This window comes from Haemorhous mexicanus, chromosome 7, assembly GCF_027477595.1.
Source record: "Haemorhous mexicanus isolate bHaeMex1 chromosome 7, bHaeMex1.pri, whole genome shotgun sequence".
Classification (NCBI taxonomy): Eukaryota; Metazoa; Chordata; class Aves; order Passeriformes; family Fringillidae; genus Haemorhous; species Haemorhous mexicanus.
Window position 1 is genome coordinate 22987205 of NC_082347.1, and position 23444 is coordinate 23010648.

At 47.8% G+C, this 23444-nt stretch overlaps 3 protein-coding genes across 3 annotated transcripts in view; 1 reads left to right on the forward strand and 2 right to left on the reverse strand.

Annotated features, from left to right (window-relative positions):
• Positions 1-2174: 2174 nt before the first annotated feature.
• Positions 2175-9409, reverse strand: LOC132329611 (zona pellucida sperm-binding protein 4-like). Its single transcript, XM_059850807.1, is given in 11 exon segments — positions 2175-2752; positions 4076-4223; positions 4298-4487; positions 4685-4815; positions 5183-5288; positions 5455-5634; positions 6017-6092; positions 6094-6173; positions 6735-6830; positions 6903-7031; positions 9388-9409. Coding segments are annotated over 11 exon segments (1338 nt in total). The 3' UTR covers positions 2175-2572.
• A 2145-nt stretch (positions 9410-11554) lies between these two features.
• On the forward strand, positions 11555-17273 carry LOC132329864 (cytochrome P450 2C9-like). The gene is made up of 9 exons (XM_059851441.1): positions 11555-11743; positions 12062-12224; positions 12667-12816; positions 13120-13280; positions 13687-13863; positions 14378-14519; positions 14836-15023; positions 16185-16326; positions 16844-17273. Exons 1-9 carry the CDS (start codon positions 11558-11560, stop codon positions 17023-17025), a joined length of 1491 nt encoding a protein of 496 aa, XP_059707424.1. The 5' UTR covers positions 11555-11557; the 3' UTR covers positions 17026-17273.
• A 4680-nt stretch (positions 17274-21953) lies between these two features.
• The window catches only part of LOC132329567 (tolloid-like protein 2), a 31816-nt gene continuing 30325 nt past the window's right edge, over positions 21954-23444 (reverse strand). The window contains exon 15 of the mRNA XM_059850767.1: positions 21954-22544. Coding sequence (XP_059706750.1) covers positions 22410-22544 — 135 coding nt within the window. The 3' untranslated portion in view covers positions 21954-22409. The remainder of the gene's footprint in view (positions 22545-23444) is intronic.

A 23444-nucleotide genomic window follows, 5' to 3' on the forward strand; every position in this document is an offset into this window, starting at 1 on the left:
CTAATGAGAAGAGGCAAAAACCAAGAGCGAGCAGAAGCAAGAGCAGAAGCGGAGCAGAAGCAAGAGCAGAGCGAAAAGCAGGGCAAAAGCAGCACTATGTACCGTACTGTCTGTATGTCCCACTGGCTGTGGGGGAATGGCTGATAAGAGGCCAAAACAAAACTTTCCCTCTTCAGAGCCAGTCTTGAAGGCACAGAACATAATATCCAGCATACACAGCACACACGAATGAGGATACAAGCATCCTAATATCACCCTAGGACAGGCACCAACCTCCTCTTTGCTCCAACTGCCCTAAGACCCAACAATACCTCCAGGACAAAAAGGCTGAGGGCAGATGCTAAAATCCAAGCAGGTATTTGAAACCATCTCTTGCATGGTAAGGAGGGGCAGAGCTAATGAAGGAGCGAGTTTGATTGCTCTGGTTGGGACAGAGAATGGGAGGGTTAAACACCCCCATGGAGCTTTCCAGCCAATAGATAGGTGGTCCAGTGCCTCACCTCTCCTGCTTTCTGACCTCCCCCTGCCACTCCCATCCAAAGACCCAACTCCCACTCACCATTTCATGCTTCTCCATGGAAAATCCCTGCATGCAGTAACAGCAGACTGCCCAATGTCAGGGTTAGTGCTCCTTTCAGGATAAGTTTCTCTTCCTGCTAACACATGGAGGACCTGCAAAGCGGAAGAGACGATGGCATTTCTCTTGAGCTGACTCAGACAAACTGGCTGGGTCCCAGAATATCCCAGGCACACACCTGGGAAGCTGGGCATCAGGGCACTGGAGCCTCCATATCTTCTCCACCAGCAGCACTGGCAAATAAGGCAGCTTCTGGCTGTAAGGCTGCACTTAAAATGAGGCACAGAGGGGAATCCTGCTTTTGCTTTCTAAGGGTTTATACATTTTAGTCATCATAATAGTGGTGCTAATCATGGTGCCTTTTTTTCTCCAATGCATCCGACAAATGATCGACAAAGTTATTAAAGGAATCCAGATGGTTCAAAACAGAGGGGGAGATGTTGGAATGTAAGCCTCTCTGAGTTCCTCAGAGAGAGAAATGAATGCAATGGTTGAATTAAAGCCTTTAGTGAAATTAATATATATCAAGCCACATAGATAGGAAATAGAACTGTAGGTTTAAGTAAGTGGAAGCGTACGTTATAGATTTAAGTAGAAATATATTTGAAGTGCCTTAAGAAACTCCGTTAGCAAGTAAAGGCCCTAAGGCCTAGTTTAAAGTTCAGTAACTTAGCTCCTGACACAATAAAAACATAGCAGAACTTGGCTTGCTCTCTAGAACAGATAGAACTATAGTTGTAAATAGAACCATTCTAGAAACTAGATAAACTTCTACACTGAAATTTTAGCAAGAAAACAGTATATTTGCAAAAATAGACTGTATTATATAAATAGTTTTTTTTAGGTAAGAACTGACACTATTTTTGTACTAATTTTGCATATTAAAATTAAGTTTAGTTTGGTTCAGAAAAAATGTTTTAGAATTATGCTTTTAGATGACTGGATGTTTTATGAATAAAATGCCCTTCTATTGGGGTGCAAGGGATAGAAGGAAGAAAGAATAACAAGAAGAAAAGGCTGTGGTTGCTGCGGCTCCGAACATTTGACTCCATGCCAGGGAACAACTATTGCTGCTGCTGGCACTGTTCCTGCACAGAACCGGGGACTCTACACCAGAGAGGAGCTGCTGCAGCTGCAGCCTCTGCTTGGGACTCTACGCCAGAAAATTTTTAGCACGGACTTTAATACCCGAGCGCCGACTTTAATACCTTGACCTCTTTGACTTTGAGACTGATGTATTCATGAAAGAAACTCCAGAGTGAGATGAATTCAGAGCATTTGGAAAGCTTGCACAGCCACCGGGGTAGTTCTTGCCTTGCAAATAAAGTCTTACAGCTAGGGTCTCCAGGGGAAGGGGTCCCACCAACCAAACGGGTTTGACAGTCACTTTATTGCAATCCATTGATTTCACGCATGGCTGACACCTTCCTTTGCCACAGCACAGAAACCACGAGCACCACACACAGAGCTGTCCCAGCTGCCACAGCAGCAAATCCCAGAGCCCAGGGGACTGCAGCATGCACAGCCACTCCTGTGGGGAGAGACAGCCCAATGAATGCTCCCAGTGGGGCACAGGGATTCCTGAGGGGCTCAGCCTTTCTGCAGAAAAGCCTTAGACCAGGCCCCTTCCCCTGCCCTGCTGCCACACTTACCAAGGCCATCCTTGGCTGTGTCTTGACCTAGCTCATGCTGGAGGAAAATCACAGGCCTTTGCTGGAGACATGGGAAGTACCTTCCTGAAAAGGATGCTGAGCACTCCTTTTACCCCCTACAGAGCAAGGTGAAGGTTGAAGGTAAGAAGAAGTATGGCCCTGAAGGTCAGCAAACTTTGTCCGGGTCAGCTTCCCAACACACGGGAAGCTCTGAAGGCACAGTTTCCATGTGAGCCCACACAGCTCAGCTAAGAGCCCATGAAGACCTCTGTCTTTTGGGCATACGAAGAGCCCTTAGTCAGTAGAAAGGAGCAGGAAATGCTTTGTCAAGCTGCCCATGCCTTCAGGGAATTACTCCATAGGCTACATGTCTCCTCCTCCCCAGCTTGGAGACTAGGCCCTTGCTGCCCCTTTGGCTAGGGAGCAGAAGGCCAGGGCACTTACTGACTCTGGAAGGACAAGTGGCCATGCAGGACTCCTTTACAGACTGGTGGCCCACAGAAGCACTGCAGTGCAGGAACACCTAGAGAGAAATGGAACACAGCCTGAAATCCCTCAGGCACTGTCCGGGGCCCGGTGATATCCTAGTGTGCTGCACTGAGCCCAGCCAGCCGCTAAGCACCCACGCAGCCGCTTAACTCACTCCCCCTACTCGGCCCCAGCAGGGCAGGAAAAGACTAGGAAGAGCAAAAGCAAGAAAACCTGTAGCTGGAGAGACAGAGACCATTCAAGAAGTGAAGGAGAGGAGGAGAGGGAAGAAAAGACCTAAAGCACAAGTGATGCAAAGGCAAGTCACCTACCCTGCTCCTACAGGCAGGTCAGTGCCCAGGCAGCTGGGGCATCAGCTATGCTGGGAGATGAAATCCCCCAATGTTTACTCTGCTGAGCATAAAATTGTGCAGCATGGAATAGTCCTTTGGCCTCTTTGAGTCAGCTCTGCTGCCTCCCAGGTTCTAGCCTGTCCCATGCCTACTCACTTGGGGTTGAGAGAGAGCAGAATGAAGAGAAAGTCTTGGCGTTCTGCAAGTGCCATTCTGCAATCACCAAGAACATCTGTTTTCAACACTGTTTTAGGGACAAATCCAGAGCCACAGCACCACACCGGCTGCTAAGAGGAGAGAGAGCTCCATATCACGGTCCTTAAGGGGGAGGGCAGGAAGGTCTCTTCGGCTTGTTTCACATCCAGCCTGTAGCCTTGGAGCCCTCTGCTGTCCGCTCCAAGGCGGCTTTGAAACCTTTACACCATACACTTTCAAGCTCGGGCCGATCCAGCGTTGCAGCACTTCTCCCCGACACCTGCAATACTGCTGCCCGGGCACCACTTCACTGGGAACCTTGTTAAGTACAGCTGAGACCAATTTTGGGTATTAGTCGATCCCAGGAGCACTGAGCAAACAGTACAAGGCAGAGTGAATTTCATGTGATTTAACTGGAGGAGCTCAATGAGATTCAGAGCCCACATGTTTCAAAAGGCTCTCAAAATTTATTTCCAAGTCCTTTTGGCCAAGAAATGTAATTTAGAGAATATTGATTAGCATAGCTAGAGTAAACACCCTAAGTTATTTCACCAGATAAACTAGCACTTGCTTATGTACACTACTACCCTTCTAGTAGTCACATTTTCTGTCACACTCCAGAAGTGATGTCTCTAACCTCTACCACAGTCACTTCAGGGAACGAGGTTGTTGGCATCAAGCTCTCCTCTTCTGGTTCAGCAGGGGATTTTCCCAGTCTTTGCCCCACTCCCCCAAGGAGGCCAAGAGACCCATAGTCATGAAAGGTTCTTATTGCTCACACATTTTACCTGTCTGCAGTATGAAACAAGGCAGGCAGGATAGGATCTTACCAGCCCAGAGAGTTTCTCATGGGAATTGGAGTCCACAAAGGTGAATGTGTAGAGAGTGAAACACTGGTAATGAGAGGGCAACAGTAGTCCTGAGGTGAAACCGGGAGGCATCAGCTGTGTCTGATAGTTGTCCCCTGCATAAGGGCACCTGAGGAGGAAAGGTAAGCAGTGAAAAAGAGCAAGTTATTCCCCCAACCCAAAGTTGCTTACAAGTCACTTAACCATCCACCAAAAATTGGCCACTGCTGCTGTTGCTGGGGGTTGGGGCTTGGGGTGGCCCAGCAGTGGTGCAGAACTAAAATCAGGTCTGGGTCTGTTCCCTGAAGGATCTTGACCTCTGCATAAACATGGTCTCTGAGAGTCTTCACAACAGGATAGTCACTGTCCGTATAGTAGGAAGTACAGCTTCCATCTGGGACAGAAGAAACCCAAGAGCCATTTAAGAGCAGGAAGAAGCAGGAATAGGCATCCTTTAGCCATCCATATCAGTAAGTTCCCACCATGGCAGGGAAGCAGTGCTGGGTTGACCCATCAATACTCCACTGTTACACATCAGAGACCAGAGCCCTGCTCTGAGAGCCTTGAGCAGGTCCTGCAAACCTCTCCTACCTGAGGCAACACGCAGCTCCAAAGACAGAGGACCTGGCTGGGACACAGCAGGGAGCGGTGGCAACGTGAAGACCTGAACACTCAAGGGAATGGAGCTCCCACTGATGGAATAAGTACATTGGACACGTAACCTGGTGGGAAAGGAAAGTTCCAAACCAGGCAAATAAAAAAAAACCACACTGATACCCCCTTTCACCAATATAGCAACGTACCACCTGCTTTAATTGGTTATATCCCTTTTCTTCTGTCACTTCCTTTTAACAAATACTTGAAATGCTCTTTAGTGTTTAAATGTGAGAATCTGCAGACTGTCACTGATCAAGTCCAGCTTTATTCCTGTCACTGATCAATTCCAGCTTTATTCCCGCTAATTAGAGATACACCAGCCTTCAACCTACTCCAGCGCCCTCATGTGAATTCAGAGGTTGTGACAAGCAGGAATTTCTCTAGTGACATTGAACCCAGGGACACCCAGCAACATCAGCCCCAGCGTAATACCTGAAAGTGCTATCCCTAGTGACAGAGCCAAGGCTCCCAGTCTTCACATCCCTGCTTGCCACCAACTCATTCTCAAATATGGCCCAGTCTGCAGTCATCTGGAATGGCAGATAGGCACCATCACCGTGGTAAAGTCAGGCTGCATCAGTATGAGGCTGGAGAACAGCATTTGGCCTGTGGAACTCTATAGGATGTCCATTGAGCAGCCAAGGCCATGGCAGGCTGTTCCTGCTCTTCCAGCCTAGCAGCAGCTGCAGCTCTTATCTGAACAGCAGTGCCACAGGCAGAGAGCGGAGACTGGCAGGCGACAAAGGCGCTGTTTGTTAGGACAGGGACACAGCCAGTACTGTGTCCACTGGCCAGGTGCGCTGAGTCCAGGACAACAGGGGGCAGGATGACATCCCGAGAAACAGCAATGGACAACTGGCCATCTGGTGTGCAATGAGCTGTCACTGGAGGAAAAGGTGTCAGTCAGTCTGGAGCCCAGAGATGAGAGCGATGGGAAGGATGCTCTAACATCACAACCAAGACAAGACCAGCAAGTCCTGCAAGCTCTCCTGCCTTTAACCCACAGAACAAGTGCTAAGTATGGCAAGACAAGTGCAACCAGCACCTACAACGCCACCCATGCTGGGCATAAAACCAGGCGTGTTGCAATATAGGGGAAAATGCTGGACACTTGACAGGGACATGATATTCTTGGCAGCCAAAAACATAGCCCTGAGCCACCCGCAGGAGTGGTACACACCAAGTGCTGGCTTGCCCTGCCAGCAAAGTGAGAAACCCTGTTTTGCAGCAGCTCAGGAGGGAGGGAGAACGGGTGCTCAGGCTTACCTGTGTTACCAAAGTAGCAAGGCTTCACCCTGTCTCTGGGGTCAGAGCAGCAGCCTTGTGCCTCACAGTCTCCCTGGGCTGATGGGAGGGGAAGCACACGGCAGCCAGTGCTGGCTGGGAACGGCCAGACAGATGCCGCTGCTTGGAGCATCCAGGACTGGAAAAAAACCCAGCAGGTCTTTGCAGATAAAGCACAAGAGCAGGGGGACAAAGACACGAAGGACACCGGCTGAAGGAGTCCTGGTGACTCTGCATACAAATCAAGGGAAGTGAGAGTCAGATGATGGGCAGACACATGGCCTGGATCTGGCATGGAAGCCTGCTCAGGAGGGACCTGCATTTCCTTAAGAGCAGAGACTCCCCCCGAGGCCATGTACAGGAAACTGGACCTACATTGGATCTGTCAAGATAAAGCCTTCTAGACTGACTCTTGCCAGTTAAGGAAATTTGCACCTAGTCTCCAGTTCATTCCCTGAACTTGCAGGAGCTCATGTAGCCAGAATATGGCTGGGAGACACAATGCACATATGCACCTGCTGACCCTGCAGAGAGGCACACGTCCACACCAAGTTGGGGGCTCCTATGTCCAAATCCTTTTCAATGGAGTTTTCTGCACAGCAGTAAGTCCCCTTTCCTAGCCCCCAAACTGACTAGGAACAGCCATCAGAAAGGAATGGCACTCATCACCACAAGATTCTGACAGGTGCTTGTATCTTACCAGGAATGTCTGCAGGACACATGAGCAGTGTCTCTTCATGAAGAACATTTTGGCCATCTGTTCCTTCAAGCCCAAGCAGTATAAGGTAATTGTGATCTTAGGGGAAAGCCACACCAGTCAGGACAGCCAGAGCAGCAGTAGTTAGTGTCCCAGCAGAATCCCTAAGGCCGCTCAGCCACTCAAAGACATAACAGCCTGCATGAGAGACTGATACTTTCCCGGAGCCATCTGGAGTCCCAGATGCCAAGAGCCCACAGCCAGAGACATTCTGCAGAACATGTGCCTTCCCTTCAGTATCTAGGGAAAGAGGACACAGCAGCAGGGGCTTCAGAGTCCCCCCCATGCAGATTAGACCCACTACAATCCTACCTTTCTGTAGGAAACAGGGACCTAGACAGTATTAGGGTCTGGAACAGCAGTGAGAGAATCCAGCAGCCAAGACATCTAGATCCAGGCACAGCACTCCACCAAGTCCTTGATTGCCGTGTCATATCAACAGCCCCCAGATTGTGCAAGATGCACAGAACTTCAGTGAAATTCAACAGGCACTGCACATCAAAACCTGTTCCTTTCCTCTCATTCCATGCACCTCTGCATTTGGGCAAAGATATGGCTAAAAATACCTCTTGGTATTGCCTCACCCCATGTAGTCAGCACAAATGAAGCATTCCCTTCCAAGCCTGGTGGTAAGGCGAGTTGAAAGCTTTTTTGGCCACAAGTCAGCAGGGTAGGATCAGAAAAAACCATTGACATGAGCCCCCAGAACCAAAGCCAGGGAACCAAGAAACATCCAGAAGAGCATAGCTCCTGATGCAGCCCAGGACCACCCCACAACACCCATCCTGCTCTCTTGCTAGGCTCTTAGCCTAGACCCTTTAAATTGGGAAGCCAGCTGGGACCAGAAATCCCTGAAGTGCCCAGGTGGACCCAGCCCAGCAGTTTAACACCTTCCATTGCCCTCACCTGAACTCAGCAGAGTCTGCTTGTGCTCTTTGAAGAAAATCAAAGGGCAAGAGTTGAGCTAATGTCAAGAGATGGGTCTGTATTTGTACTGTAGAGCCCCAGGAGGGTCTTCAAAGTTTCTTTCCTACCCTGAGTTCTTCCCACAGCTGGGACACGTAGGAAATCTGCTTGCTTCTCCCCTTGCAACTTGTTGCTGTTCTAATTGCTCAATACATGGCATGAGTGCAAGAAACAGTGACAATGCCCTTTCATTCCTTTAAAGATTATACAGGTTCAAATGCCAGACAGGGGGTGCTGACACAAAAGGACAGAAAGGGCCCTCCACATAAAATCTGTGAGAAATCATGGAGCTCAGAAGGCTTTGCACACCTAAACAGTGGTGATTCCCCACAAGCACTCTTGGCTGTGGACTTACAGCCCTGTTTGCAGTGTGTTTGTGTGGGGATAGTTGCAGGACTGGTTCAGGCCTGGCTGCTAAGTGGCAGGATGGTGTGCTCTCTGGGACCCCTACCACCAAAAATGACAGGTGGGGCTCTGAGCTGGGCTTGAAACACAGGCAAGGGGAGCCTCTGTGATCCCAGAGAAAACTCTGCCTGCCAGCAACCATTGCCTGCCTGCAAGTGCAAGGTGTCATGGAGAGTCTTCTCTCCAGCCACACATCAGGCAGCCACACCTAGTGAATGCCTTGTAGTCCATCTTTCCATGCATGTTTCTGCATTCATGCCATGGAACTGTGAATGTCTTTACATTTCTGCCCTCAGCAGATCCTCCAGCTCCTGGACGTCTGCACAGCACTGTACAGCATCAGTACCCTGGCCCCAGCCAGCCCTCAGCACAGGCATGGTGAGTGGGCAGAAGCTGGGTCTGAGGGGGGCATCTCCTTTGCCCTTCCACCTCAGCCCACAGCCCATCTTTGCTGCACAGCTGTGCAAGATGCCACGATCCCAGCTGCCTAAGAAGGTCACTGTGCCTACCTCTGCTAATTTCATGCACCAACCAGGATGGCTGCTCCACAAAGTGTAAGACTTTGTCAGCTGCTCTGCACAACAGGAGATGGAAACAATGGATCTTGGCTGGCTGCCCGCATAGCTGAGGCTTGAGCAGCCCTCATGAACCAACTGTGCTCCCCACAGTGCCTGCCTGGGCACTGGGCAGCAGCAGAGGAGAGATATCCAGGGAAAATATTTGAACTTTGGCAGGGAGGGAGGCTTCATCTCTTTGGAAGCGGAGCACTGTGCATGCCCCAATCACATCATCACTGAATGACTGCCAAATGCTTTGACTGCAATACCAGCTGATAATTGGGTAAAAATCAGTAAAGTACTTTGGAGCTATAGGGAAGTACTTTTATTAGACTTTGACCCATCAATACTTTATTCTGCTAACAAAATAATGTCTACATGGACTTGAAGAATAGTTCTACATGAAACAACCCCAGAAGTGCTGTAGATCCGCCAAGGAGAACCTGTGCTGAGAATGGTTTCAGGGAACTGCCCTCTCCTAGCTCCTACACAGACAACAAATAGCTGTGTTTGATCATGCAGGGATGGGAGGCTCTTCAAATGAGCCTGAAATTCAGGGAAATTAAATGCTTTGTTTGAAAGAAGTTGTTATGGAAAATGGAAAGCGGAAAGCAGCCTAGCTGCAATGAAACAAGCAGGTCTCTCTTCCTCCGAAATCTTTTCCTCACCCATTTGATCATTCTCATGCATTACGGTGACCCAGCTGTCAGCACCAGTTTAGATAGCAGCCAAGACCACCACAGACAGGAAGGACATGCAGAGGATGAAGGCAGGTGAAGAAGACCTCTCTGTGGACAACTAGTCTGATCAATGAGTGTCATAGGAAAAAGGGAACTTTGTAGACAAGGTGGTAAGTTCATGAACACTGCTAGCTGGCTGCTACCTCATCTGGAAGTGCAAACTCTCATGAACTTTCATTAGATAAAAGTCCATGAACCTACACGAACTTCCATGAACTGCCCTGACAGCATCTGAGCTGATGCAGGAATCTGGCCAGCAGACCAGCAACTAGCCAAAACTTGTTGGCAATTAGGTTTTTCCACCAAAGTATTGAGTATGGCTCTCTAAGAAGTAAAATAAGATTTAAAATGGACAACTAGAAAATTATTGCACCTACCCAAGAGAACCAGGATGACTTATAACTCCCTTCTGTAGGGAAGGCACAAAAACGTTTGCAGGGGATGGAGATCTTCACGAGCTCCTGTGAGTGGAAGGGAAACTCACCTTAACACGTTGCTGTGCAGCAAACACAGCATACCCTAACAAAGCACTCAGTTAATGCAGGCCTCTTGCTAATTCCCACCAAGCGCCACATCCCCTATCCCCCTGCAACACCTTCTGATCTGCGAATGTGTCACAGTTCAGGAGAGAGAGAGGGTTAAGTCCAGACTGAACAAGCTGAGCACGGCCCTGAGAGTGGTTTCTACCAGCCCTTGCCACTGCTCCTGGGACCCTGCTGGTACGCAGGCCCTGTGCAATCTTGGGCAGGAAGCCTCCAGCTCTTTTGCAAGCCCTTGCAACACACCAGACCTGCTCTGCTGTCTCCCAGAGCACCTAGGGAACTTCCAGGGCACTAGCTCCTCATAGTGGAGTCAGACATCAACAAAACAAGAACCTGTGCATGCCAGCTTTCAGCAGTAGGTTGGATAAGCTACTTTGGTATGTGCAAGGACAAGTTGCCAGGTTGCAATGGCCAGTACCCAGCCTTGGACAAATGCATCTCTGTCCCAGCTTGGCAAGCCATTTCCCAGAGACTCTCTCAAGTTCTGGGTTTCTCTCCTCTCTGAGATTTTCTCTTTTTCTTCTCTAGGAGTCCTTGAAGAGGACAGAGACTCAATGTCTTGTCCCCTTTTCTAACATCTTCATTTTATCTCACTCAGTAATGTCTATTGTCATGTCTGGAGACCTTTCTAGCCTTGCTAGATTGATATTTTATACTTTCCCTTCTTGTGTGGCCAGATACCCCTAGGGTGAGAGACTGGGGCTATTGCTCTGCAATTACTGAGGAAAACACCGTTGCATGTCCTTTGGTAAATCACATGCAGTGTGAGCTTTACTCATAACCTCAGAAAGATTTCAGGAACAATGAAGGATGGCTCACACTACTGAGGGCTTGCACAATCAATATGGTAGAACAGAAAATGTCACTCTTGCGCCAGGGTCGGGGCAGGAACAGACGAGAGGCAGGATCGTAGCAAAGGTGAGAAGGACTTGATTCAAAAGAACCACGCGGTTTTTATAGAGTGGTAAGATAGATTCTATTCTATTGGCTAACTAACAGAAACATCTTTCTCACACACTGTCCTTGGGAGGAACAGAAAAACAAGGCAGAAAAACAACATCTGCAAATTGTTTATAGTCAACAGGTCATCACATCATTCCAGCTCCCTAAAATTTCTCATAAGCCGCTGTGAGGAACGCTTGCCATTTCTCTCTCCCTGTCCCATGGCATCCACAGGAAAACCCAAATGTCACTGAAGTACTTGGAAGATGCTCTTGTGACAGTGAATATCTGTGAGTGCCTCAGTAGGAGAATGTATCGCTACCATGACTTCCTAAACAATTAACTCTGGATAAAAGAAAACAAGTTTTGGGAGCACATTACAGATTTCCTAATCTCTGTTGGCATCTGCAGTTGTTTGCGATAAGGTGTGTCTTCAATGAATAATTAATACCAATAAAATCTTAGTTTCATAACACAGGGCAATCTAACAAATGATTGACTAGTAAGATGACAGACTCAGCCATGTGACCCAAAACCTGCTCTTGAGCTAACACTGACATTTGGTATATAAACTCAGATTCTGACAGCCAGAATCACTCCCTCCTGAGCCACAGATGAAAATGGAGCTCCTGGGAGGGGTCACTATTGTCCTCCTGGTTTGCATTGCTTGCCTGCTCTCTTTTGCAGCATGGAAAGGAAGGTCTGGGAAGGGGAAGATGCCTCCAGGACCAGCTCCCCTTCCCATTCTAGGTAATCTGCTCCAGGTGAAACCAAGTAACTTGGCCAAAACCCTCCAGAAGGTAAGGCCACTTCTTCTCTCTTTCTGCTGTGGGAGAGAAATGTGTGGGACCTGTCAACCTGTGGCTATGGCTTGCAATTCCAGAGCAGCAGAAAAGTCATGAGGATTGCAGCTGCTTCCCCTCATTGCTGTTGCCGTGTTGTTCAGGGCCTGATAAGTGGGACCCATCTCCACAGCCACATTTATCATGAGAGAACCAAATCTTGATGCTACCAAAGTGTGAGGCTAACTGCCTGCTGTGGGAGCCAGCAGCAAGGAGACTTTCCCACTCTTCCTCACTATTTGCTCCATGGCCATGTTCTCTCTTGCATTTTTACAGCTCAGTGAAGAGTATGGACCCGTGTTCACAGTGCACCTGGGCTCTGACCCAGTGGTGGTGCTGTACGGATATGATGTGGTGAAAGAAGCCTTGATCGATCGTGCGGACGAGTTTGCTGCTAGAGGACACATGCCAATTGGAGACAGGGCTAACAAGGGATTAGGTATGTTTGCTGACTGAGCTCCTTCTGAAGGAGAAGGGAAGGGCTGAGGATGTGTTCAGCAGATTAGAGCTGGAGTGGGTACAACCCACCTGGAGGGGAGAAGCCAGAGAAGGCTACAGCCACTCAAAGGGTGGGAGGTGGCAGAGAAGGGAGCCAGACTGCTCTCAAAGATGCACAGAGAAATGGCAAGGGGCAGCAGCCAGCAGCTGCAGCAAGGGAAATTGTGTATGGGTGAGTGATGAATTATTCACAAGGATGTTGGGCATGTAGTGGAGAAGGCCAAAAGCAGACAGTTGGACTATAGAACCTCCAAACCACAGTACGCTGTGACACTGCCATGTCAGTGCTCTCCAGGGACAGGATTCACAGTCACCGTGAGCCACTGTTCATCTCACACCAGCATGCCCAAGACAGGTCTTTCCTCTTCCTTCTTCCTCTGTAGGGATTATTTTTAGCAACAATGAGCCATGGTTACAAGTCCGGCGGTTTTCTCTCACCACTCTGCGGAACTTTGGAATGGGGAAGAGGAGCATTGAAGAGAGGATACAGGAGGAATCTGACTACTTGCTGGAAGAGATCAACAAAACAAAGGGTACAGTCCATTTTAAATATATTTTATGTTTGAAAAATATAGGCTCTATTAAGGGAGCTCACTTCTTTAGTAAAGAATGAAGGCCCTGTGGTTTTGGTCCATGCAACAGCTACCCCTCATTATGAAGCCATAATAATTTTGTGATCATGTCCTGTTCTGTTTGGAGGACCTTTTTGTGTCCCTCAGAGACTGGTCTGATATTTCCACTAACAACCAGAGTTCAGATTACCCACAGCAGCCATAAGTAGACATACAATATTTCATGGGATTTTTAAAATGATCTTAACTTTTCTAAAATCACAGGAACAGCTTTTGACCCAACCTTCATGCTGAGCTGTTCTGTCTCCAATGTCATATGCTCCATAGTCTTTGGGAAACGATATGATTATAAAGACAAGAAGTTCCTGGCTCTGATGAACAACATGAACAACATCTTTGAGATGATGAACTCCGTCTGGGGACAGGTACATTCAGCAGGCATTTCACAGTGGCAACATTCTCCCAGGGGAGCAGGAGAATGGAACTTGCCAATGAAGTTCCATTTCAGTCTTCTAAGTAGGACCCTATCAATGCTCTGCTGCACTGAAGGCATTTAATTCAAGAGCAAGAAACTCCCTCACAAAAGCTGGAATTGGCTTTGCCAGCTAGTTCCTAATAGCCCTGGACACCTTATTTCTCCACTTCTAAGGTTACTACTACTACTCCTCCTCCTCTTCCTACTACTACTAAGCAAGTCCTGCCAGACTGCTCAGCCCCATAGTCCTTCTGCTTGCCTCAGTTGACAGGGTTGTGGCTTTCCTGGGCTTTTGGTTAATACCAAAGGATGGGGCAAATGTCATACTAGGGACCTTCCTGTTTCTTTCCTTCCAGCTCTACCAGATGTTCTCAAATATCATGGATTACCTGCCTGGCCCACACAACAATATATTTGCAGAATTTGATGCTCTAAAAGCCTTTGCAGCAGAAGAGGTGAAGTTGCACCAAGCCTCCCTAGATCCCAACTCCCCTCAGGATTTCATTGACTGTTTCCTCAGCAAAATGCAGGAGGTAAGGAGACAGACGGCCCCAGCGTGTCCCCAAACACACCTCTGCGGAGTCCTTGCCTCTCATAAGTAACACAGACGTGGGGATGACCCCTTCCCAGTCAGCTGTGCAATGGGAAAAAAACAATAATACCCCAGATATTTCCTGTGTTAGAGCTTATAGCTCTGGGTCTGCATGCTCTGTACCAGCCACCACTACATGCAGATGCTTGGAGAGGGAAAGCTTCCTCTGCTTTCACCAGAACACAGGGACTTTTTCAGTCTGGTCTTGCAGTTTTTTCACTGGGAAGCATTAGACACAGCAAACAAGCAGTAGAGTGCCATTCAGTGCACAGCTTAAAAGGAAGTTGGTATTGAGTTTACTGCTCAAGGCTGCATTGCAATGCCCCAGATGGCAGCTGCACCATAGCAGAGAAATGCCACAGCCCTAGGAGAAAAGGAAGGTCTGGGATGACATGTGAAAGGGCTTTGTTTTTCCCTCAGCTCAGCCAGAGGGAAAAACAAAGCCTTTTCCTTAGGAGAAAGATCGTCCCAATTCCAGTTTCCACATGAAGAATCTGATAACAAGCGCCTTTGACTTGTTCCTTGCTGGAACTGAGACAACAAGCACCACTATACGATATGGGCTTCTGCTTCTCCTCAAGTATCCAAAGATACAAGGTACCTGTTTGTGACCTCTTCTTCTCTAGCTGTTCCCCTGGGCTGGGCACATGACTGACACCACATCCTCCTCCCTGATTTTCCCCTCATCTCTCTCTCTCTCTCTTTCTCTGAGACTTGACTGTGTCCACATCTTTATTTAGCCAAATCAATAGGAGAACTTTCTTTGCATGGGCAGCAGTGGAGCTGTGCTCCAGTCACCATCAAAACCAACTTAATGCTCCTGCCATCTGTGATTTGTTAATAGCTTAGGGCAACCTATTTAGATGGGTTTGGTTTTATTTACCCATTTGATGGTGTGTGCCTCTCATGACAGAGAAAATTCAAGAAGAGATTGACCAGGTAGTAGGACGATCAAGAAAACCCTGTGTGGCTGACCGGACCCGGATGCCCTACACAGATGCCGTGGTCCATGAAATCCAGCGCTTCATCTCTCTTATCCCCTTGGGTGTCCCTCGAACTGTGACCAAAGACACCAGTTTCAGAGACTACGTCATTCCTAAGGTGAGCTCCCTCAAGTTCAGCAGTTCTCAGCCTGTCAGTTACAAGCCACAAGTTAATGTTGTGGCGTGATTTTGTTTTCACGCAATCCTTTGTGAGGGTTTTATCCTCAGGCAGCTGTAGCTGACTTGCACGCCCTTCTTGATGCTCCATGGACCAAGACTAAAACTGTAGCTCTGACCAACACTTTTGTTCCCTTGCTCTGCAGCTTTAACATTTGCAGAAGCACAGTGGGTTCACCAACACCCAGAGCTGTGATTCTGCATGCAAAAGGCAGCAAAGTTGAGGAGCAGCTCACCACCCTGCAGGATAGCCTGTGCACATGCTTGGGAGCAAAGTCAGTGGCTGGCTATTGAGCACAGAAAGACCCTGAGCCACAAAATGCTGTAGGCAATGTTTGCCTTGAATGGAAAAAGCCAAACCTCTTGGCTCTGTTCTAGCACATGTCCTGAGGCAGTCTCTGCTGGCCACTGCCAGAGGCAGGCTGATGGGTGAGAGCAGCCCATGGCCTGGCCTGCTGCAGCAGTGCTTGTTGCTCTTCGGGCTGACTGTGGGCAGCTGGGAAATGAAGAGCAGTGCATGGGCTGCTGGTGGTGTGATTTCCAGCTCTCTGTGTAAAATCATAAGGCAGGACCCAGAGAACTGCTCAGCCACCAACAGAGAACTCTTGTGTCATCGCTGCTGAACACTCCAGCCCCTGTTAATGGCTGGCCAGGAAGTGGGAAGGTAGAGGGTTGTGGCAGGAGAAATTTGTGAGGATAGGGGAATTCCACAGGAACTTCTTTTCCACATCCTCATGTACTTGTGACATTCTGGACTCGCAGTAAAGAAGGGACATGGAGCATGTACAAGGTCATTACTGTGAAACACCAAGAAAGAGAAGAATTAGGTGGGGTGTCCCCTGCTGACCAGAGCAAGGTCAGAATGAATGCTCTGGAGACAACAGGGAGAATTCAGGCAGAGCAGCCAACAACCACTGTGACATTCAGTAGGATCTCCCTAAACTGCCTCCTCTAAAGAAGAGTCCCCAAAGGGAAACCAAATTCTTCCCAAACCAACGACACTGGTAGGGTTACACAGGGAAGTACAGTCTCAACTTGCCAGGCAGCCAGATTGAGTGACCTTATTTGCCTGTCATGTTCTGCTCTTCTTGCGTTACTACAGGGCACCACGATTTTCCCTGTCCTCGCTTCTGTCCTTCACGACAGTAAAGAGTTTCCAAACCCTCAGGAGTTCAATCCTGAACATTTCTTGAACAAGAGTGGCAGCTTTAAGAAGAGCGAATTCTTCATGCCCTTCTCAGCAGGTAAAGCACAGGTTTGCCCTTTTCCTCTCTCTGTCAGCCTCCTCCTCTGCTGATCACCCTGCCTTTCCCTGCAACACTCAACTGCCTCTTCCCAGCACAGTCCCACTGGTGTTTTCTTGGGATTCACTGCTCTCTGGATAACTCCTCCCCTCTCCAGTGGCATCTCCCATCGTCTTTAGGCCTGACAGCTTCCATTCACCTATCACAGGCCCAACCTTCCACTTTCTCACCTGTGCTTTATGTCACCCTGACCTCTCTCATCTTGACTGCTGTGATTTTCCCTCCACAGTTAAATCTTCATCTGTTTGTTCCTGTTCTTCCTTCACACACCCATCCAAAGTGTCAAGGGTCTTTTGCCAAGGAACTCTTCTCTTGAAAATGTCCTTCGTCACTTTGTCAGTTGTCTCCCTGCTATGGCTGTGTGTAGTAAAGAAAGCTGTGCAACACAGCTGCTTAGCACAAGCTCTGGTCTACTCAGAAACACCCACTGAGTTCTATTTGCTGCTTTCACTTTCAGGAAAACGAATATGCCCAGGAGAGGGCCTGGCACGAATGGAGATATTCTTACTCATAGCCACCATCTTGCAGAATTTTACTTTGAAGTCTGTTGTCAAGCCCCAGGAGCTCAGCATAACCCCGACTCTGAGTGGGACAGGCAATGTACCTCCTGCCTACCAGCTCTGTGCTGTCCCCCGCTGAAAGCACAGAACCACTCTCCAGTGGCCTGAAATTGGCCAGTCCTTCACAGCTTCTTTACTAAAATCAACAGCAGGAGCAGTGGCCCACCTTTCCCAGGCCATCAGGAAGACAGTCCAAACACAGGCACAAAGCAGAGACCTCTGAAGCTTCCCAGAACTCCACCACACCGCAGGAGGTCCTGGAGGACATTGCAGCCTCTTGCACGGATCCTCGGTCCCAGGATCACTGAGTGCAGTGGCTGCATCAAACAGCCACTGTTGGATTTCTCACCAACACAGCTCCCGTGGCTGCTCCCACAGCACGTGTCCCACCAAGACCTGGCCTTGCAGCTGGATAGTGCTGCATGTGTGTACATTCACAATCCAATAAACAAAAATCTGTTTATGACAATTTGAGCTGTTATTCCATGTGGGTTGGGGTGGTGCCCACATCAGCTGCTGCACTGCAGAGTAGGTCTGCAGAGCCTGTGGCCAGCACCCTGTGGGAAGGGCTGTCCCTCCTGGGCAAGGATCCTGCCTTTGTCACCCACTGCGCTCACTGCTGCTGCCTGCAAGGAGCTCCAGAGCAGTCACAGCACACCACCGGTCAAGAAGGCTCACGGTGCAGGAGGGGAAGGGTGTCCTGCAGCCTGTCTGCCTAAAGAAACAAATGCATTCATGCTTTTTGCAGCCTGTTGCAAGGAGATCACTTACCTGAGCATTGGAGACTGCAACCAACTCTCTGGCACCTCTTTTCCACCATCAGTATCACTGCAGGGATTGAGATGCTCTTTATTAAAATGAATTCATTCAGGAAAAGGGTAGCGTCTCTTATTTCCTCCCTCAGCTACAATTTGGTGCCCTTCTTTCAGTATGAGGCCAGAAGGTTTTCATTAAAATATTCTACTACAGATCATATTCTCCTGGGCATGATTCATATCCAAGTCCTTCCTGCCCACTGGCATGCTGATTCATCTGAGGCAATGAACAAAACCGTGACAACATCTTTCAACAATTCCCAAACAACTGCATGAGAAGCACAGGGCAGTGAGAAAATGTCTTCTACTAAAGAGCTCCAGAACACAGGACATGCTCAGGGGATAACCAACCACAGAGGGGATAATATTATTTGGGATAGTATTCAACATATCCTAAGCTGGATGCAATAATGCTGTGTCATTTGCAACAATGACAGCATCCTCTTGACACCTGCCCACGAGAATGACCTTGCAGAGGTCCGCTTCATGCTCTAGGGTGCCAACCTCCTCTTTGCTCCAACTGCCCTAAGACCCAACAATACCTCCAGGACAAAAAGGCTGAGGGCAGATGCTAAAATCCAAGCAGGTATTTGAAACCATCTCTTGCATGGTAAGGAGGGGCAGAGCTAATGAAGGAGCGAGTTTGATTGCTCTGGTTGGGACAGAGAATGGGAGGGTTAAACACCCCCATGGAGCTTTCCAGCCAATAGATAGGTGGTCCAGTGCCTCACCTCTCCTGCTTTCTGACCTCCCCCTGCCACTCCCATCCAAAGACCCAACTCCCACTCACCATTTCATGCTTCTCCACGGAAAATCCCTGCATGCAGTAACAGCAGACTGCCCAATGTCAGGGTTAGTGCTCCTTTCAGGATAAGTTTCTCTTCCTGCTAACACATGGAGGACCTGCAAAGCGGAAGAGACGATGGCATTTCTCTTGAGCTGACTCAGACAAACTGGCTGGGTCCCAGAATATCCCAGGCACACACCTGGGAAGCCGGGCATCAGGGCACTGGAGCCTCCATATCTTCTCCACCAGCAGCACTGGCAAATAAGGCAGCTTCTGGCTGTAAGGCTGCACTTAAAATGAGGCACAGAGGGGAATCCTGCTTTTGCTTTCTAAGGCTACCACCTCCTCTGCCAGAGCATTTGCTGGAAATGCCAGGACAAAGTGGAATATTTCTCCAGGCTTGATGCTGAGACCAATGATCCTTCTCTGGTCTGAGGCATGATTCTTTGTCTGAATTAAGTTGTGCCACTGGGTCATACTGTGCCATGGTACTCGGCTGCAGGATGCTACATGGGGATCCTTATTCCCTACTTCAGCTCTGCTACTGCTTTGCCTTTGGAAGAGCTGGGAGGAAATTCAGATACCATGAAGGTTTTGGGTAGCTGTGATACACACCACAGAACTGTTCTGGGTAGTGGAACATCAATCAATTACATGTGTGTTGGGGAAAGATCACAGACATTGTCCTTAGCAAGTAGGGTAGACATCAAGCAGTGGACAGAAAGAGGAAGAAACGCATTTTAGGGGCTGCCTTAGCAGCATTTTGCTGCCACGTATTGTGGACTAAAACTTTGCAGTAAGGAACATCTGCCTCATCCTGCTGTCCTTCACACAGGAATTTAAAGTCTCTGTGTCTTTGGTACTTGCTTCTGAAGGCCACAGGCTGTAAAAAATGCTTTCAGACTAATACCTTGATCCCTGATATTATCACGCAGACCTGCATCTCAGCCCCCTAAAGTGCTAGCAACACATGGAGCAATGTAGCCCTGTGGCTGGCCACCTCATTTCTCTGCCCCACTTTCTAAATGCTCCCTTGATTGCAATAGCCAACAGAAACCTAAAGGCCCACAGGAAAGTTCCTTCCTGGTATTACTAGCAGACTCAAACAACAGTTGGCAGAACAAGAAATGTAATAAGAAAGTTCCTCCCCTTGAGGAAGGGGAAAATGCATACAACAGAATGTACAACTAACTGAATCCACAGTCTTTAATGAATGCAGAGATTTGTTCTGGACACAGGTACATTCGTGATTGTCCCCACACCCTCTTCTTCCCCCCCTCTAAAAATTATTTTAGTTAGTGAAATGTAAAACCACACAAAGACCAGAATACATATTCACACATCAGGGGGTTTGACATTTTTTTTTCTTAAGAAAATTTCACTCATTTAGAATTATTGACTGTAAAGTCCAGTCAGTACAGCAGAAATATTCTACATAGATCATTGGTAGGAATGCACAGTACAATATTTGTGAACACACTGTCACAAAAGACACCTGGATGAACACTAACAAGTGTCCGAGATCTGTCAAACCACATTGCAAGCATCTGCATCAAACCAGTCTGGGTTGTATGGGAAATTACTAGAACATGGAAAAAAGATGTTAAAGTACATGGGAACCTGCTACAGTCACTTTACTCTAGAGTCATTGCTGCCACTAAAAGATCAGGAAACTTGAACTGCTGCTTGTCACCTGAAACTTTGCTTCTGTTTCACAGGGATTGATGTCACACTTTTAGTTCCAGACCTGAGTTACTGTAATTTTGCTTGAACTGGAGCAAAGAAGAGAAGGACAAATGCACACCCCATCTAGCAGAGCTCACTTCCCCAGACCTGCACGGTCAAACAGCTTGAGATCAGAGGTCTTGCCTGTAAAAAGGCCACAAAATGTGAAAAAATAAACAAAGTAGAGCTAAAATAAAGTAAACAAAAACCCCAAACCAAAATAGAGATAACATGATTTTATACAGCCTGCAATAAAGCTATAGTCAATGGTACAGTATTGTCCACATTACACTTATTAAGGCTTTGACTACTGGTCTTCTACATGCACATTTTATATACATATAATCCTCTGTGTGTATGCATAAATTACTTTACTTTTCTTGATCTAAGCAAGAAAATATTTTCATGCATTTGCTTCTCCTAGTATTCACAATACTTGGCCCATATTCTACTCAAGGATTTCTGGAGGGGGCTGGGTCTATTTATTATCCATCTGAAAAAGCCCTTATCTCCAGGAATGTTGTTTGTGCCAGACAGTGGCACTGGCCCCACATTTCTCCACAGTCATACACAAGAGAGGAGGTGCCACTCCAAAGCCCGACAGCACAATGGTTATGTAAACACAGCAATCCTTAGATTATAAATACTTTATTAAAGCTAACATACTTCAGCTTTTAGCTCATAATTGCCCATGAGTGCCTTAATGAAACATTCAGAATGAAGTCTTTTTTTCCTCCCACGTCAACTGCTCGGTTACAGTGGTTCCCCCAAAACACACTTTTATTTTTCTGAAAGAAGCACCAAGCTACCTGTTAATTCTTCAAGCCTGTGGCTGGGTAGCTCTCATGGGCACACAAGACCATGTCTGAGCCTTATAGCTCTAAGTGCTCTAAATCAAAGTCACCATCTCACTTGCACCCCTGCCGTGAAGTTAAGAGACTGGGCCATGCACCAGTGACAAATGGGGAGGAAGCAGAAACCAGAACTCTTCCATTCCTAGCCCCATGCCTGCAGCTTGCAAGTCTGACAGGTTCCCAGAGATCTCCAAAGCTGACCTGTAGCACGGCCTGTGTCCCTCGGCCTCAGGGACACCCTGACTTCCCCTGCCCCAGTGTTTTCTTCAGCCAGATGTTCCAGCCAGCTGAAGTCGCAGAGCACTCCTAGGTTGTGGCAGGGAGCCCTTGGAAGAGCAGCTCTGCTGTGAAAAGGAAGCGCTCACAGGGAAGTGGTAGTATGGAAAGGAAGCAGGGTAAAGAAGGCTGAGAAGACAGGCATGGGTGAAGTGAGAAGGAGAGATTCCTTATTTAAGACAGGGCCTGGACTGCTGCCACAGCCCTCTGAGCTGCCTTGCACGGTGGTGTAACTGAAGCAGGCTGTCAACACTCCCTAAGCTTTGCCACCATCATACAGCTTTGCCTCGCATATCACCACAACATTTCTGTGTCAGTCACCACCCTTGCCTTGGGCACTGCATTGAAGTATTTCCATTCAACATATACCATGACAATTACTACAAACAAAATACTGGGTCCTCCTCATTCCCTGGAATCCAAGTAGCTAGAAGAGACTGTCCCTGTCCCCTGCCTTGCTCTCCACTCAACAATAAGCAAGACAATAATAGAGAGGACAGAAAGAGTGATGCAGGCACAGCCATCTGGTTGTTCTCTTATTGCACAGAGTAGTTGGGGCAGGCAGGGGAGAGTGGGTGGCCCACAAAGTCCTTTCAAAAAATCCTACTGGATGTCTGTCCAAAACACTTGCTCCAGAAAATACGTTCAGACAGCTCATGTGGATGTTTGGGAAATGTCACCTAGAAACAAGATATGCAAGAGATGAAGGCTATTCTCAATTCAAGTTCAGTCTTCATTCAGCCCCATGGCAAGTTGTGCAAAATACAATGTTTATGCCCTGGCAGGTATGATTAAAAGACAATTTTTTGGTCCTGGGTAGGTTAACAAGAAAGGGTCATGCTAATAATTGCAGAGGCAAACCTTTGAGACTGGATTTAGTTTTAGTTACAGAAAATAATATACACTGCTTTTGGCCAAGTGCACAGAAGCTTTAAAAAAAAAAGACAAAGATCACAGTTAAATGTCTCAGTCTTCACATGGGGAATATCTCTGAGCAGCAGTCAAACTATTTTCTCATGTGCAACGCATCCTGAAATTTGGTACTTATGTATTGGGCATGAAATCCTTTCTTGTTGATGGTGTCATCTGTATGGAATCGAATCATAATGGAATCCCCTGCAGAGTAGATTTCTTCCAGAGGCTGCAGAAAAGGAAAGAAGACAGTACACAGCAGTCAAATATGGAGACTCAATAACTGTCTATACCATGATACTAGAGCTTAAGGCCATAGTGAAGACAGATTGGCCAGTAAACATGAAGACTTGAATACTCAGTATCTCCTGCCCTGATCTGCCTTCCTAAGCACATTCCTTTGCTCTTTATGTTTGAAGACTGATGCCAGTCCACTCTACAATCCCAGTCCTTCCAGCTGCTTTTTGCACAGGCCTCCCTGAATATTCTCGTTCCAGTCTTCAGGTTTACTCTAATTTGTCATTGTCTTTTCAGGAGAAAACTGGAACCTGTTTGGCAGCTGAGGCTCTCCCGGGGTTCAAATAACTCAGGTTGTTATCTTACATGACAATTCTGGTTATGTCCCACACTGCTGTGACCTGCTGCAATCTCCTTGTGCTTCCCTTTCCCAGCCATTCTTCATTCATCAGTGTGCAGGTAGGTAGATTACGAGCCAGCTGCCCTGAACCTATTCACACCAAGCTGCTCTGCCTTTGTTTGCCTTGGTTTTGCAAACCATTTCCCCAGTTTGTGAGAACTTCTTCCACACACCTGGTCCCTGATTGTCTCTCTTTAAATTCAATAAGAAAAATCTCCATTTCCTTGCTGAAGGCCTAGAGAAATTAAACGCAGACTCTCTGATTTCAAAAACCACACACTATTACTCATGTTAGAATCACTCCTGGTAATGGGGATGCAGGTGACAGTTTAGGATGCAGCATGCCATCCTAACTGCAGCAAGCATCACACAGCTCTAAGTCCCTCCACCATTCACCCTTGCCGTAGCATGGCCACAACATAACTTGGCTTGAGCCAGAAAACAACACAGGATGAAACTGGCCTTTGGAATCCATTTCCCACATTTACACAA

Coding starts and splice junctions, on each gene's coding strand:
- LOC132329864 (XM_059851441.1), top strand. CDS start 11,558: ATGAAAATGGAGCTCCTGGGAGGGGTCACTATTGTCCTCCTGGTTTGC. Junction 13,281..13,686: donor TGAACTCCGTCTGGGGACAG/GTACATTCAGCA, acceptor CTTTCCTTCCAG/CTCTACCAGATGTTCTCAAA. Junction 15,024..16,184: donor GAGACTACGTCATTCCTAAG/GTGAGCTCCCTC, acceptor GCGTTACTACAG/GGCACCACGATTTTCCCTGT.